At 41.7% G+C, this 17,503-nt stretch overlaps 1 protein-coding gene across 7 annotated transcripts in view; it reads right to left on the reverse strand.

Annotated features, from left to right (window-relative positions):
* Nucleotides 1-17,503, reverse strand: part of LOC146862954 (uncharacterized) — a 376,918-nt gene that overhangs the window by 34,852 nt on the left and 324,563 nt on the right. For all 7 annotated transcript variants that reach the window (XM_085642327.1, XM_085642326.1, XM_085642324.1 and 4 more), the window contains 3 exons: nt 15,107-15,156; nt 14,047-14,181; nt 11,312-11,371 (listed from right to left, as the gene is read on the reverse strand). In XM_085642327.1, the coding sequence (XP_085498453.1) occupies nt 11,312-11,371; nt 14,047-14,181; nt 15,107-15,156 (245 nt within the window). The remainder of the gene's footprint in view (nt 1-11,311; nt 11,372-14,046; nt 14,182-15,106; nt 15,157-17,503) is intronic.

Below are 17,503 nucleotides of genomic sequence, written 5' to 3' on the forward strand. Positions count from 1 at the left end.
CCCTTAATTCATGTCCCGCCAAATATCTATTTACATCATGCCCTAGTGGGCTATATACTTTAGATATCACTAGCTTTTTGCTTTCATCCTCATCATCTGATGATGGCGTCTCCGTCTCCTACAACATAAAAAACAATTCTGATCAAAATCACTTTCTGACTGGTTAAAATACAAACTTATTCAGGATTTACACGGTTCATTTAGCAGGGTTACAGATTGTATGTACAGATTATTGTCTAACCTAAGTGGACAGACAGTTCCTCGTCTTTATTTAATCCCGTCGGATGCATTGTCTCATATCTGATAATCATTCTAGATTCTAATCGTCTTAATTCCTTAATCCTGTTCCCACCTCTTTGTGAAATAGGGATTCTTTCCAGAGCACAGTATTTCAGCAGATTCACATTTTTATTGTGTCTCTCCTTAAAATGCCGGGCTATCGGATATTGTTTATCCTCATGAATGATAGCTCTTCGGTGTTCTAAAATCCGTTTTTTGACTTGGTGAATAGTACTCCCAATATAAATGAGTGGACAGGGACACACAAGCGCATATACACAGTAGTCAGATTTGCACGTGAGATGTTGATTAATGGTAAATGGCTTCTGATTTTTAGATAACTCGATTTCTTTAATGTTGGTGCTGTATTCACATGCCTTACATGATCTACATGTAAAAAAACCCTTTATTTCATGACACTTAGTTGTTGTGGGAATAGAACTACTGCACAGTCTATCTCCTAGCGAGGTACATTTCCTGAAAGTGATTTTAGGATTGTCGCCTGTGTATTTTTTCAGAGTTTTGTCTGTACCCAGCACATTCCAAAATTTCTTAAGGCAACGCCTGACTTCCCAATGTTGGTTATTGTATGTAGTTATGAATCGTAAGGGTAGTTCTTGATTTTCTTCTTCCTTTGTGTTTTGCAATAAATCAATCCTATTTATCAATTGGATTTTATCACATGCCTGATTTATTGTCTTATTAGAGTATCCTCTCTCTTTGAATCGAGATATCATAGTTTTCCTTTCTTCCAAAAAATCACTATCTACACTGCAATTTCTCCTGGCTCTCAATAGTTCCCCGTACGGGATACTGTTGATCAAATTCCTAGGGTGGCAGCTCTCAGCATGCAACAGACTATTACCGGACGTTTTCTTCCTGAATAGTCTACTTTCTAATTTGTTGTCCTCTACTCTTAATTCGACATCCAAAAATTCTATTCTCATTTCATGAATAGTACTGGAGAACTTCAGATTTAAGTCATTATTATTTAAGGACCCCACAAATTCCTCTGCTTGCCTCTCAGAGCCCTTCCAAATACAAAACACATCATCGATGTACCTTGCCCAGAGAACGACGTTATGGGTAAAGGCCGTGATCTTACTGGCCACCTGCTCCTCCCACCAGCCCAGGTACAAACCCGCGTAACTGGGGGCAAAGCAGGTTCCCATCGCCGTTCCCTGGGTTTGGCGAAAGATGACATGATTGAACAAGAAAAAATTGTTGGTTAGACATGCTTTCATCATACAGAGCAACATTTCAGTATGATTAAAATACATCAAATTACGAGATTTCAAAAAATGTCTACTGGCCTCCATACCCAAGTCATGGGGGCCTTGGGTATGGAGGCCAGTAGACGTTCTCTGGGCAAGGTACATCGATGATGTGTTTTGTATTTGGAAGGGCTCTGAGAGGCAAGCAGAGGAATTTGTGGGGTCCTTAAATAATAATGACTTAAATCTGAAGTTCTCCAGTACTATTCATGAAATGAGAATAGAATTTTTGGATGTCGAATTAAGAGTAGAGGACAACAAATTAGAAAGTAGACTATTCAGGAAGAAAACGTCCGGTAATAGTCTGTTGCATGCTGAGAGCTGCCACCCTAGGAATTTGATCAACAGTATCCCGTACGGGGAACTATTGAGAGCCAGGAGAAATTGCAGTGTAGATAGTGATTTTTTGGAAGAAAGGAAAACTATGATATCTCGATTCAAAGAGAGAGGATACTCTAATAAGACAATAAATCAGGCATGTGATAAAATCCAATTGATAAATAGGATTGATTTATTGCAAAACACAAAGGAAGAAGAAAATCAAGAACTACCCTTACGATTCATAACTACATACAATAACCAACATTGGGAAGTCAGGCGTTGCCTTAAGAAATTTTGGAATGTGCTGGGTACAGACAAAACTCTGAAAAAATACACAGGCGACAATCCTAAAATCACTTTCAGGAAATGTACCTCGCTAGGAGATAGACTGTGCAGTAGTTCTATTCCCACAACAACTAAGAGTCATGAAATAAAGGGGTTTTTTACATGTAGATCATGTAAGGCATGTGAATACAGCACCAACATTAAAGAAATCGAGTTATCTAAAAATCAGAAGCCATTTACCATTAATCAACATCTCACGTGCAAATCTGACTACTGTGTATATGCGCTTGTGTGTCCCTGTCCACTCATTTATATTGGGAGTACTATTCACCAAGTCAAAAAACGGATTTTAGAACACCGAAGAGCTATCATTCATGAGGATAAACAATATCCGATAGCCCGGCATTTTAAGGAGAGACACAATAAAAATGTGAATCTGCTGAAATACTGTGCTCTGGAAAGAATCCCGATTTCACAAAGAGGTGGGAACAGGATTAAGGAATTAAGACGATTAGAATCTAGAATGATTATCAGATATGAGACAATGCATCCGACGGGATTAAATAAAGACGAGGAACTGTCTGTCCACTTAGGTTAGACAATAATCTGTACATACAATCTGTAACCCTGCTAAATGAACCGTGTAAATCCTGAATAAGTTTGTATTTTAACCAGTCAGAAAGTGATTTTGATCAGAATTGTTTTTTATGTTGTAGGAGACGGAGACGCCATCATCAGATGATGAGGATGAAAGCAAAAAGCTAGTGATATCTAAAGTATATAGCCCACTAGGGCATGATGTAAATAGATATTTGGCGGGACATGAATTAAGGGTATTTGACATGTATGTTATACATTGAAACGCCGCAATACTGAATATTGGCCCACTGGGGCGTTTATTTAAGTTTATGGTTTTGTTCCAAGAAATAATGTAATGTTGGGATATTGAGCAACAGCCCACTGGGGCATGATTTTTTCTCTCACAAATTGTGAAAACATAATGTTGGTATAAATTTTGGGAACATAGCATTGACAATGTTTAATTGTTTGAACATTTATTAATTATTGTGCAGTGTTTAAATATAACAATGTAATGAATATTTTATGATTTAAAAGTACCACTCTAAAATGGCCGCCATTCTCACAAAGATCCCGATGTGGCGCAGTAGTCCTACGTTTATGTTATGTCATGTGATGTGAAACACTTTATTTATACTTTAAACAAACAATCGTTTATTGACCCGTGACAAAGGAGCGGCTGCTCCGAAACGCGTCGGGCTTTTGTTTGCCATGTAACGATAATAAATCTTTTCAACCACACATACGGATCTGGGCTCGGTTTCTGTGATAGAAACAAATCGCATGAATTGGAGTGATATTGAGGTTCGCTACCTCACCGGAGCCCGCCGCCATTAAGAGGCAGAGCAACGCGAGTGAAATTGGGGATATATATATATATATATATATATATATATATATATATATATATATATATATATATATATATATATATATATATATATATATATATATATATATATATATATATATATATATATATAGACATGTAGGTTTGTGGGAACACAATAAAATGCTAGAGACCATGATGCTGTTTTGCCTCCAAAACAACATCTTTCTTTTCGAAAAGTCAGTGTACCGTCAGCGGTCTGGGACCGCGATGGGTACTTGTTTCGCCCCCAGCCTAGCGAACCTTTTCCTAGGTTGGTGGGACGAACAAATAGTATGGACACATCAACTTCAGGAGTATACCGACCACGTATTGGTGTGGATTAGGTATATAGATGACCTATTCCTGATTTGGAATGGACCTCAAAACCTAGCCCAAGGATTCATCAATAAGCTAGGAACCAATAATCTAAATCTACAATTCACCCATAAGATTAGTCCAGTTTATTGTGAATTCCTAGACATAGCGGTAGAAATACAAGAGGGAAAGATTACAACACGACTTTTCCGTAAACAAACCGCCGGTAACACTCTGCTACATGCGGCAAGTCATCATCCCGTCCCTCTGAAACAAAGCATACCCTATGGGGAATTGCTAAGAGCCCGCCGTGCATGCAGCACGGACTGTAATTTCAAAAATGAACAACAGACCATGCTCACACGTTTCAGGACAAGGGGGTATAAAGAGGAAACTCTAACCGTGGCTTTGAACAAAGTCAAGGATTTACAGCAACATGACATACTATTTAAGCCCTCTATAAGTACCATCAAGAAAAGGAATGAAAACAATGACATGCCCACAGCACCAAGAATGATAACCCAGTACAGTAGGGGAGCATGGGCTTTAAATAATATCATGAAGAAAAACTGGAATTTGTTAACAGCAGATCCTATTATTGGCCAGTGTATAGGCACAAGACCACAAATAACATATAAAAAGGCAAGATCCTTGAAAGACAAATTGGTCCATAGCTACCGTGGGGACGATGCTAAACCACAATGGTTACAAATGCCTAATGGTTTTACCACATGCGGAATGTGTAAAGCAGACCGCAATGGCAAGAACTGCAGGGAATACATCTCAAGCACCCAACAAAAATGCCCAATAAAACATATAATCAACTGCAACAGTGATTTTACTGTCTACGTACTTGAGTGCCCTTGTGGCCTCAGGTATGTAGGCAGTACCAAACTACCATTGAAATTGAGAATTCTACAGCATATACGTGCCATCACTAATTGTGACCATAATTATCCGGTAGCACGTCACTACTCTGAGGTTCATCAAGGCAACAGCAGTAGTTTAAGGTTCTTTGGAGTTGAAAGAGTTCCCAGGCACATACGAGGAGGGGACAGGGAGAAACGCTTAAGAGTACTTGAGTCCAGATTTATTATAGATCTGGACAGCAAGACACCTAAAGGACTCAACAGTGGGGAGGAACTTGCAACTCATATAGGCATATAGCTCCCTATAATTCTTTCTACAGTACAAAAGTGTTCATTCCTAACCTTGATTAGGATTTTAATGATCTATGTTCTATAATTATATTTTTTCAAAATCACTTTTAATATGATAGGGACATAGGGCCATACAGGATGAAAGATTTTTTTCCCAATTGGGATATCATGGTAGGATTTTCCTCATTAACTGAAACACCCATTGGAATCATGGGTGCTTCCGTACATCATCCCATGTATTCTCCTATACCCTTCTTTTCTCACTGAATGAATTAATTCTAGTCTTTATTCCTTCACACACAGCACTTTCCCCTCACTCCCATTTAAACCTAGCACTTGATAAGGAATACTACCTGCAAACACTATATTATTTGAGGGACACTGTATGAATAATCTTATGAAATATATCTAGGTAGATGATTGTAATAGTCACCTAGTTGATTTATCAGTCACATATTAACACAAGGATTTCTCATGAAATACATAATGTCGACCATTTAAGTTCATATTAATTGAAATTTATTCATAATTCATGACTGTTTAGAATGCTGTGTAATTATTTGGCTATTTTAGCCATAATGGAATCGAGAATTTTGCTATCGATGTAATTATTCAATGAAGCTGATTATGTCGTTGTATCATTTTTCTAGTGAAGGGTAACTCTGATGCAGCCTAAACCTTGCAATGGTGCTGGGATTTGCGGTTATAATAGATATACCTACTGCGTGGGGTTCACAGGCTATTTTAGCCTTGATTTATGATATACAAAATTTATTGTAATCCTGCGCGACTGTTATCTATGAAGACTACAAATGTTACCGCTCTATATATCCCTGTAGCACCGCATGCGTAGTATGGCTGTAAACACCAGTGAGATTGAATACTCACACATAGTGACATATCATGCAATCGCAATCACAACCAATGCTGCACTCATAACAGACACGGCATATTCCCAGAACGCAATTTACATTTTGTCGATTTATATATTTTTTTATCTATTTTTTTATCTGTTTATTTCAAACTTTATTGTTCCCTCTTGGAATTTGCCAACAAGGTCCGAGTGTTCGAGTAATGACATGTACCTGAATCCACTATTTCCTTTAATACAATTGCAAGTAATATTGTGCATTTAGATGCTTTCCACATGTAATATATATATATTTTTCTATATTCATAGCAATTTATTGTAAGTGATTCGGGTCATATCCATGAAATTTATTTTCGAATGTTCGAAGTATTTTGTTTATGTCCATGAACCTCGGAAAGGTATTTCTATGTTTCGTAGGCTTGCAGGAAGTAACTTGACAAAGGCATAACGCCGAAACGCGTCGTCCTTTAACTGCTAGCGCACAATAAAGTCTTTGTGCCGTTTCCTGGTGTGCCGTCTCCTTAGTGTGGAAGCTTCTACCCGGAATAAGGATTGTGGAATATAGATGGTGGCTGCTGCTGCCACCGACGACACCAACGTCGCAGGCTGGGGACTGCTTTGGCAGTGAATCACGAAGATATATATATATATATATATATATATATATATATATATATATATATATATATATATATATATATATATATATATATATATATATATATATATATATATATATATATATATATATGTCTAAAATATATGTCAGTGATCTGAATAGCAAATGTGTCACAGGAAGTATGCTCTTTCTAACGTAATTCACAAATGAATGCTTCACAATATGAAGTTTAACACATGAACACATGTTCCTCCTTTTTGAAAACGAAGGTTGCATTTTTTTTCTCATCGCAAGTTCTCCAGGCATGGGGTTTTCTTTTCGGAAATGTTTGGGAGTTTAGAAGCCCCTCAGCTATTGGCACAGATTATAAGTAAAAGGGTTTTAGGCCAAGATATAAATGATCTATTCTAACGTTGCCAATACCTCTTTGAGATCACATTGGGCCTGAGTCGCAAAATAAAATGGAGATTATCTCACCTGGACGTTTACGACTCAGTGACAACTGGACATCTTTAGAGAATTCCATTTTGAGAGGAGCAAACATGTACTTACTAACTTTTTTTTCATTTTTTTCATAGGGGAAATATTTTCCTAGTTGAGAAACGCTTTACCTAGCCCCCTAATTGGGGGATTGTTCCCTTCCCACCCTGTAAAGGGATTTGCTGTTGCCTTTGTCTGTTCTTTTCATGGTGGGAAGATGTCGGAGAGAAGAGTGAATACCTATATTTAAGTTTGAGTTCATGTGCCAACTCACAGGGCAGGGCAGTCGAGCACGAGGATGCCAGCTCCTGCCCCAGCAAGATGATACAGAAATTACTATTTGTGCATGTAGGACAACCTTGGATGAGTAAGTTTCCTTGTAAATTATGCCCTTACTCCTCAGAGGAAAAATCATGACTTGGCTTCCATTCTCCTCTAATTGTCACTGCCCAGTAAAGCATAGCGTCACGTTTTGTAACCCAGCATCAAGAACACACGTATGTGGTAAACATGTCACTAAATCAAAGAGTAGCAGAACAGCGAACACCTGTATCCTGCTTACACAGTAACCTCTCAAGCTGCAAGCAGGGCTGCTGGCAGGATGGAATGATGCCCTACTTATGATCTAGGGTTGACTGAATTAGCCAGCAAGAAAAGGTTATGCAGCACCTCAGTTGCAGGGTTGTCTCTCTAGTTTTGTCATTGGAATACCCTTTAATACAAATGCGATCTTGGTGCTTTTTGAAATACAAAGGTTTCTTCACAAAGAAAAGTTTGCACTTTGCCAGATCCATTTTCATTACCAATAAATATTGAGTTTGTCTTCTATGGAGCTAAACAAACTCCATTTCCTTAACAGTGTCACTTGAAATTCCTCGAGTAAAATATTTGAAGTGAACATACACTGTAGCTCTAAGCAGAAAACAAGCCTGCATCTGCAGATTTCAAGTTTTAAAAAGGTGTGCCTCTTTTATTCGGCATATCTCAGTGATATTTCAGAGCTGGTCTTGAGTTCTGGGTTTACTCTGTGGCTACAAGGAAGGCTCTATAAACACCACAATAGATCAGCTGCTGTCTGTAAAACACTATTTGTTGGAAGTGCCTGAATGCAAGGGTATGTCCCATGTGGCCTACATGGGTGGTGTGCCAATATGTAGGAGGACCAGAGTTGTGCTCTTGCCATGTTTCTGTTGCTGTGTCTAGGAGTGAGAGCTAGGACGCTTGAGCATCAGATGTCTGGGAGTGTGGCGTGGCCTACATGGGTGGTGTGCCAATATGTAGGAGGACCAGAGTTGTGCTCTTGCCATGTTTCTGTTGCAGTGTCTTGGAGTGAGAGCTAGGACGCTTGAGCATCAGATGTCTGTGAGTGTGGCGTGGCCTACATGGGTGGTGTGCCAATATGTAGGAGGGCCAGAGTGGTGCTCTTGCCATGTTTCTGTTGCTGTGTCTAGGAGTGAGAGCTAGGACGCTTGAGCATCAGATGTCTGGGAGTGTGGCGTGGCCTACATGGGTGGTGTGCCAATATGTAGGAGGGCCAGAGTGGTGCTCTTGCCATGTTTCTGTTGCTGTGTCTAGGAGTGAGAGCTAGGACGCTTGAGCATCAGATGTCTGTGAGTGTGGCGTGGCCTACATGGGTGGTGTGCCAATATGTAGGAGGACCAGAGTTGTGCTCTTGCCATGTTTCTGTTGCAGTGTCTTGGAGTGAGAGCTAGGACGCTTGAGCATCAGATGTCTGTGAGTGTGGCGTGGCCTACATGGGTGGTGTGCCAATATGTAGGAGGGCCAGAGTGATGCTCTTGCCATGTTTCTGTTGCTGTGTCTTGGAGTGAGAGCTAGGACGCTTGAGCATCAGATGTCTGTGAGTGTGGCGTGGCCTATGTGGGAGTTATCTTGTTTTGTGTTGTGAAATTAAGGCAGGGACTGCTCACACTCTGTCAAAGGGAACATGTAGCAGCTCTTATGCACAGGGGAGAAGAGTGTGAGAATAGACCGGGTCATATATGTGGATACCCAAAATCTTTGGGGTGCTCTGGGTCATACAATTTCCCTCTACAAACAAATCCTTTCAGAGCAAAGTTTTTATAAACTGTCTGTCAGAATATAATGCATATGTCCAAATTTGTCCTTGCTGAAGAATCTATCTTGGAAGTGGTGTACGCCCCATTTGTGGGGTCAAGAGGTCAGTAGTGATCTTTAGTTGCCATTCATCTTTTAGAACACCACAGTGCAGACTCAACAGTGCTCAAGCAGTTGGTTTTTTGAGATTAGGACATAGTATACCAAGGGGAGATCATGAAGTATGAGTCATTCACTATAATCCAACATTTTTTATTAACCTAATGACACACATTCAATGTGGCCTGAATAAGGAAAAGGGGCTGTACCTGTTTCTGCAACTGGTTATTGAGGTGAAATAATCCTTTATTGGGCTATTTTGAATTGAAAACTTTTTTAATGGATCATTTAAGAATTTGGTAGTTGTTTTGTGTATATTTATGCTTTATTATTCATATCCCGCCCTTAATGGCATCACACCATAAGTAAAGAGCACCTGCCTCAGAGATTTGGGGAGAAGGAAGCACAAAAACAAAGTTTTGCTTTCGGGGGCTACATATAAGATGGGAATTGGCAAAGAGGATTTAACGCGCCATCAGGCCTTCTCACATTCGGTATTGGGATTGCTTGACTTGAAATATATTAATTTCCATTAGGAAAAAAACCAGCAGGGCAGAACTCCCCTGGGTTCGTGAAATTTCTATCTTAATATGTTGTTAACTGTTCTTGCTATAATTAGGGTGACCAGGCATCCTGGAATTGATTGACAGTGCCAGTTTTTTACCATCTGTCCTCGGTCTAACGTCAGCAACTTTAGCGCATGTCCCAGTTTTCAGAGTGGGGTGGACTTTACACAAAGGGACAGTTAGGGGGAGATTTACAAAATCTCCACGCAGCGCTGCGCTGCGTTGCGCAACAGGGCGGGAGCAGGAGAGCACCATATTGTGAAAGATTTGTCTCTCTCCTCCCCTTTCCCTTGCGCCGGTGCTGCTTTCAGCTGCTGTGCGCCATGCACACACATTCGTGCCGTAGCTCTAGGGTGTGTGCATGAGTGGAGCATAAGCTTTGTACAAGAAGGATACTCTTCCTTCAAAAAATACTATGCTAGGCACGACGCAAGGCTTTGCCCACTTTCCATACACGCTGCTTAGTGCAGCAAGCATACAAAGTCGGAAAAGGAAGGAGAAATAAAAGCATTTCTCCTTCCTTGCGCCTAGTTGAAAAGAGCACAGTTTTCTCAATCTAAACCTAATCTACGGATTTTAGTAAATTGGGTTTAACGTGAGAAACCTTGGGTGGTGCATGGGAACGCCCATGCACCACCCTTGGTACACCCCCATGACGCAAAGTAACGCGAAGCAGCGCAAGGCGCTTCTTTGCATTACTTTTACGTTATTTCCCGCTCTAAACATGTTAATTAGGAAAAAAAGATTTTGCGCCGCTTTGTGTCACTTTTGTGATGCAAACACAGCGCAAAATCTTAGTAAATCTTAGTAAATCTCCCCCTTAGTTAGCAGCCCCTAGCTGCCCCTAGGACGATACAAAAGCGTAGTCCTCCCTCTGTTTTGTGAAATGTCAAATGTGTTTACAGGATGATCAGATTCTGACAACCAATCTGATAATTTATAATTTGATACCAAAATGAGGGATGCTTAACTGTTATGGAAAGATGGCTACCTTGAATATCAAAGAATGCGAGATTTGGCATCTCTTGTAAAAAATATTCCTCGAATGGGAAAGAGTTGTTGTGAACAACAAATGATTGAGCTTGTAATGTGAAGACCTAACTTTGAATAAAAGCAAGTACACTATGTTTTCCCAGCACGAGAAATGATGACATGGTTTGCTTTGTGGCATTTTTTAAATGAAACTACATGCTGTACGGATTAATTGGAGACTACAGCCGAGTAATGGGACTCAGCCTCATTTAGATTACTTTATTTGAATGACTGGGTGAGCCACAGATATTTTGTGTTTGTATTACTATCCCAGGTCTATGTGACAATGGATACAGCAAATTAGTTCAGAGTTACATGACTCTACAAAGAAACTGATTTATTGTGCAATTATACAGTAACAAATCACTGAGGTGACTTGCAGGAGTCTTAAAACATACACTTGGTGATAATGTGTCCACTATAAATCATTAGTTTCTGATACAAGTTAGAACTTTTAAGGAAATTTCTTATACTTAAACCTGACCGGTGTTTCTCCTGGCACGGATGGGTCGTCCCCATGGAACATGGGCTCCAGTTCTTCCAGCTGGTGGGAGACAGAAAGATACAGAAGCTGGTCAGGGGGCCCTCCCTTCAGTGTCATCCTCGGCATGTGCACCCTCTAAAGCCTTATAGAATGTAGTGGTCCCAGTTATAATACATCAAACGAGGGGGAGTGATTTGAGTGAGGTAGTGAAATAAGTGACAAATACATCAAATTGGTAAAACAATCCAAGTAGGTTTTTCAATCCTTACTGGCGGGGTCTTCTTTCCTCTGCGAGTGAAGAAGCATTTCGAACTAAGGAGGGTGTTTATCACTCTCTCTCTCAATCCGGAGCCTTTGGAGCCCCCATCGCCTGTGACGACTTTGTGCGCCTACTAGGCTTGTCCTTTTATTCTTTACACGGTGTCCCTGCCCTTTTCACTTTCACCTTTGTCCTGAGGAAGACCCCGCCAGTAAGGATTGAAAAACCTACTTAGCTTCAGGGGTCGAAACGTAGACATACTACTGCTACCAGTATTGCCAACGGTGCATGCCGCATTGTGACTTTCTCTTGTACATGGTTATGCAATTAATTGTCATTTACCTCTCTTTGATTGTGTTTGAGAATATGTGGCATTGAATAGTATGCCCAACAATTGGATTGTTTTACCAATTTGATGTATTTGTCACTTATTTCACTACCTCACTCAAATCACTCCCCCTCCCCTTGCACTTAGTTGGACACATCAACTAGGCTTTTATGATGTTTTGTAAAAATTGTTCTTTAAAACATTGCATTATGTGTAGAGTGTGATTAAATAACACTCAAACACTTATTTAATTTCTCTTGATTTTTTACATATATTTTTTCATTTGTTTATACACCTCGTTTGATGTATTATAACTGGGACCACTACATTCTATACTGTTCTACACCCAGGTCCCAGTGATGTTGGGTTTACCCTTCTTTATAACCACCCTCTAAAGCCTGGCACACGACAGACTGAACCAGAGAGAGGCAATTCAACGCCTCGGTTTGTGACTGTACCACCTACCAGAATTCCCAGGTTTGGCAGAAATATGCCTGACCTTTCCCTCTGATGAATGGCACTGGGGGTAGCGCGGGGTATTATAATTTCACTATACCCTGCCAGCCCTTCTAGTCTGTGCTCTTTCAGGTGCCAGCAGCGCAGGCTGTTAATTAATGGCATGCCCCAAAGATTTCCCATGGCCATGACAGTTTCTCTTACCTGTGGCAATCTCTTCCATGATGTTAATGTCACCCCTTTTGAATATATGAAGCAATGCCAGGTTTGTACCAGTCTCCCAGGGTTTTATTGGTACGCCTTTGTGATCCCATCAAGCCAGTTCCTCTTATAAGTGCCAGTCAGCCTGACTTTGAAAGTTACACCGTTGTGATTTTACTCTACCATGCCAGTTGCTATTATCTGTGCCAATCTACCAAGGGTGGTTCACTGGAAAACAAAGGGTCTTAATGGCATTTCCTTCTGATGTTACCTACCATGCCAGATTCAACATCACCACCGCCATGGATGATGTATGAGGTAGCAAAGGCTGGCAGTCATTTTACTCTATCCTATCAGAGCCTCCTACCTGTACGATTCACCCAACCATGTTATATGATGACTACAAAAAGGATGAGGGTAGAGGCTATTAGAGACCGCACCTAACAAATGAACAGTATCTCAAGGTATCGAATAGTGCAAGGAACCAAGGAGCACTCCCCTCTATACTCCTTAACTAGGAACAAGTCCTACAATAACATTAAATGCAAAAAGGTTCAGCACTATACAGTATATTATAAGAATGCCACATCAAATTTCAAGACAGTTAGCACACGAAAAGACGTCCAAATCCAAGATGTGTGTTTCTTGAAATGGTTTCTCTTGATTTTTCTTAAAAGGATTTTTCTTTATTTTCCCAAAGGCAGAGAATCATAGCCATAGCCAACGCGTTTCGTCTCCCAAAGAATCTTCTTCAGGGCTTCACAGTGTGGCACAAAGTAAATTCATGTAAATGTTTGTGCAGTTCAGGTGTTTGAAAATCCAATATTCGAAAAACTTCTATAAAGTATACAATGTCAGTAGTGGCATAATAACCCGCAGCTTGTGTGGTCCTTGTGTTTCAGTTCGAAAAAAATAATTAAAAAAAGAACTGTATAGTGCTGAACCTTTTTGCATTTAATGTTATATGATGACATACAACCCTCTGATGACAGAATTCTTTGATTTAATTTTTCCCTGACTTTTCTCTGTGTCCTTACTTCAATGAAGATGATGGGGTCAAACCCTACAATGTAGGTTCTGCCTAGATGCGCCTTTCATACAAGCATGCCCTATGCAGAGACACATGTTGGTAAAGGTACTCGTCTGAGGTAGGCCAGCCTCCCTATCTGCTTACTTCAAGGCGTTATATCAAAAGACACGTTATGATACGAACCCGTTTCTTCACTCTATCCTGTTAGATCCCACAATCTATGCCACTCACTCGTCAAGGGTATACATTGACATACCAGTCTTCAATGGTGCAACTCTCAGATTTAACTATTTCCTGCCAGTTTCCCCTGTCTGTACTCTTCGCCAATGAATGCCACATTAGGCGGAATAGGTTCTTAACAGCGTGTTAATGCCATGTGCTGCCCATTCCCCTTGACTATTGATTCCAACATTTGTTGCTACTAGACACTTACTTAAGGGGTACTAGTGGTATGCACGTACCAGCAGCTTGCTCCAACCGATGGGCGTGCGCAGGAATAAGCTTCTCTCATCCCTTATGTACGCCAGGCTGCCCTCTGGGATCTCTTTACGAGCCTCCAACATCGATATCCTGGACTCGAAGACCCAAGTGTGCATCTGAAGAACAAAAACACAAGAGTTGGAAGGGTGGATCATAGAAAGTGAGGCCCAATTACCAGGTCTCATCTTCCCTGACATCATCATGCTCTTCCTCTTCACTCACTTCCCCTTTCCTGCATAATCATCTTCATCATATTCCTGATCCTGCTCAACTCCCGTATCCCATCTACTCTTCATCAGGTTAGAAGAAACTGGTATAGACTTCACCATCTGTCATGAGACGTGACTGACATAGCACCAGATCTACTGCCCTTTCGGAGCATCAGACTTTTTCTAGACACCAGTCTGCATTTGGGATACTTGATAACACCACCTTGGCTATTGCTCCTCTCCTGCAAGGTCCAGAACCTAATTGAAGATACCAGTGGAGTACTGCTTAGATTGACATCTCTCCCTGGTTGTGACAAATTACCCTGTCCTTGCTATCTTTAAGCACCGCTGTCTACAGGATAAAAGAAGGGTTTTGCTGTCCTCCAAGTCTCCTGGACCTGAAAGACCTAATCCGTTATTGATAACTAGCATTACTTTATTGATAACTGCAGAAGTATTAGATGTCTGTGGCTGCGGCGCCATCACAGCATCGCTCGGTCCTCACACTGAGGGATGCAAGCCAACATTCCAAAAGACACAGGTGAAGCTGCTGACCTTGGCCAAACACTCTCCCTTCCTTCTCTCCGACCCCCAATACTCTCAGAGTGGACTCCTGGCCCTCATTGTCGACAGCGGTCCACAGTAGTTGGCGCTTCTGCAAAGACCAGGGATAATGACTTCTAAGTTTCAGTGAAGTAGAGCCTTATCACATTGAGCCACTCAACTAATAGGCGATGTTAGACTACTTTTTGCTACCGCTCCTCCCCGCAGCACCTTTGCTACAGTGATCTCCCCCTGTGAAGTTTCAAGAGATTATGAATCGGATTCTCACCTTTTGGCCTTTTTCAAGGTCTGCCTTGTCGCCTGGAGGAATGGTGGCATCTGAAAAACAAATAGAAAAACATCTACATAGCCGTGAACAATGGACTTAAAATGGACCCGGAGGTGATAGTACCAAACTCCTGCCAGGTGGCTACATAACATAAATGACTATAGAGTGGTAGTCCGCTAAAGCAAAGGTGTCCGAAGGAGTTCAAGTTGTCTGGATCCATGCCAGCTCAGGGTAACTATGGGCTGTGCAACATTTTGGTCTAAAAGGGAATATTGTAAATTCATAGTCAAATTTAGCTGTGACTGGCTTAGATTATAATTAAGGCTCCTTGTTTTCCGTTTTTACGGGTTTTACAGATAAATACAGACAGAAAACAATGGGGTTTTCTGTCTACATTTATTTTTAAAAGTGGGTAAATACAGAAAATTGTACTGCTTTTAAGTGACTCTCCGTGCTATCTTTCATGAGTTATGGCCCAACAGCTGAGCAGATGGACAGCATCACGCTAACTTCACGCTCTTGGGTGACCTTAATACTCACCTTGATGACCCTAACGACTCAAACGCTAGAGAACTATCCTCCAGTCTAGGTGCCCTCGAACTACAGCAACTATTCCTCGGGCCCACCCACCTAAATGGCCATCTTTTGGACCCCATATTCAGCAACTGCCCGAACCTACAAGTTGGAAACCCTTCCCCTTTTCCCTGGACTGATCACTTCCTCATCCCTTTCACATGGACTCTCCCCAACCACCCCTTACCTAAACCCATGACTGCCCAAAAGTCACGTAACTGGTCCAAACTTCCCCAGCCGGTATGGCGGGAGAACCTTAATCTAACCGCACCCACTAAAACCTCCAATCCCATAGAGGGCAACGAGAACTACAACAGCTGGATTACCAATTCTCTAGATCTGGTACTCCCATTTAAACGCACCCACCCCAAGCGGGGGAACCCAACCGCCCCTTGGTACACTACTGACCTCCGAGACGCCAAACGCAACTGTAAAAGAATTGAGAGAAAATGGCGTCTCGACTACTTACCCACGGACAAAACAGCTTACAAAGCAGCTATCAAAAGCTACAAATCTAGTATTAAATTAGCGCAGGCAAAATACATTGAGGAAAAAATTGACAAGGCAGCCTCTAAACCCAAGGAGATCTATCGGATAGCAAAATCCCTCCTTCAACTACCCGAGACACCAAAGGAGCACAGCAACACCCAGGCCCACAGTGACGAGCTAGCGGACTTCTTTCACAGAAAAATAGAAATCATTAATTCCTCTTTCTCACAAAATATCCCTCTGCCCAGCTGCCCTGTAGACCCAGGTTATGTGGCAGCACTACCTGTCTCCCTCACATATATCCCGCCCTTAGATCTTAGCCATGTAGAAAGTATTATGCAACAGGTCAAATCAGGATCACCCACTGACCCGGCCCCTCCGCGAGTTCTCACCCCAATCACCAGTCAGATCTCACCCACCATTTGGGACCTGCTCAACTCCTCTCTCCACACTGGCATCGTCCCGCCTTTATGGAAGAGAGCAATGGTCAAGGCTTTATTAAAAAAACCTAGCCTCGATCAAAACAATCCCTCCAACTATAGACCTATTTCTCTGCTACCCTGGCTCAGCAAACTACTAGAGAAATATGTCAACTCAGTCTTGACACACTTCTTGGAATCAAACAACATACTTGATTCCTCACAGACGGGCTTTCGGCCCCTTCACGGAACCGAAACAGCCTTGGTCGCAGTGACGGAGGAGGCAAGAAGGATCTTAGACACCGGTGGGTCTTCGGCCATCGTTCTACTCGACCTTAGTGCCGCCTTCGACACTGTAAACCACAACATTCTTCTCCACCGTCTCAGTAGGGTAGGAATCTCGGGAGCGGCGCTCACCTGGCTGAGATCTTTTCTCACAGATCGATCTTTTCAGGTGTTTGAGAAAGACTTCACTTCCTCCAGCAGACCCCTGAACTGTGGGGTGCCCCAGGGCTCTTCCCTGAGCCCCACCCTTTTTAATGTTTACCTTAGTCCTTTGGCTGATGTCGTCCGCCCCTTTGGAGTGAAGATTGGCACTTATGCGGACGACACACAGCTGGTGGTGGCATTGGACCCCCCTCTCAATTCTCACCACAGCCTACACAAATGTCTGGAAGCAGTCGCCGCCTGGATGTCGGCCTCCTGCTTAAAGCTAAACGGGGAGATAACAGAGATTATGCTCTTGGGAAATACCATCATCAAATCTATCGACTCCATCTGGCCCCCTTGCCTAGGCTGTCCCCCCGAACCCAAAGAAAAAATCAAAAGGTCTCGGCATATGGCTGGACAGAACACTCAACTTTAACTACCAGGCAACTAAGCTTGCTGCCACATGCTTCGGGCTCCTGAGGCTACT

The sequence above is a fragment of the Triturus cristatus genome, chromosome 2_2 (genome assembly GCF_964204655.1).
Source record: "Triturus cristatus chromosome 2_2, aTriCri1.1, whole genome shotgun sequence".
Taxonomy (NCBI): Eukaryota; Metazoa; Chordata; class Amphibia; order Caudata; family Salamandridae; genus Triturus; species Triturus cristatus.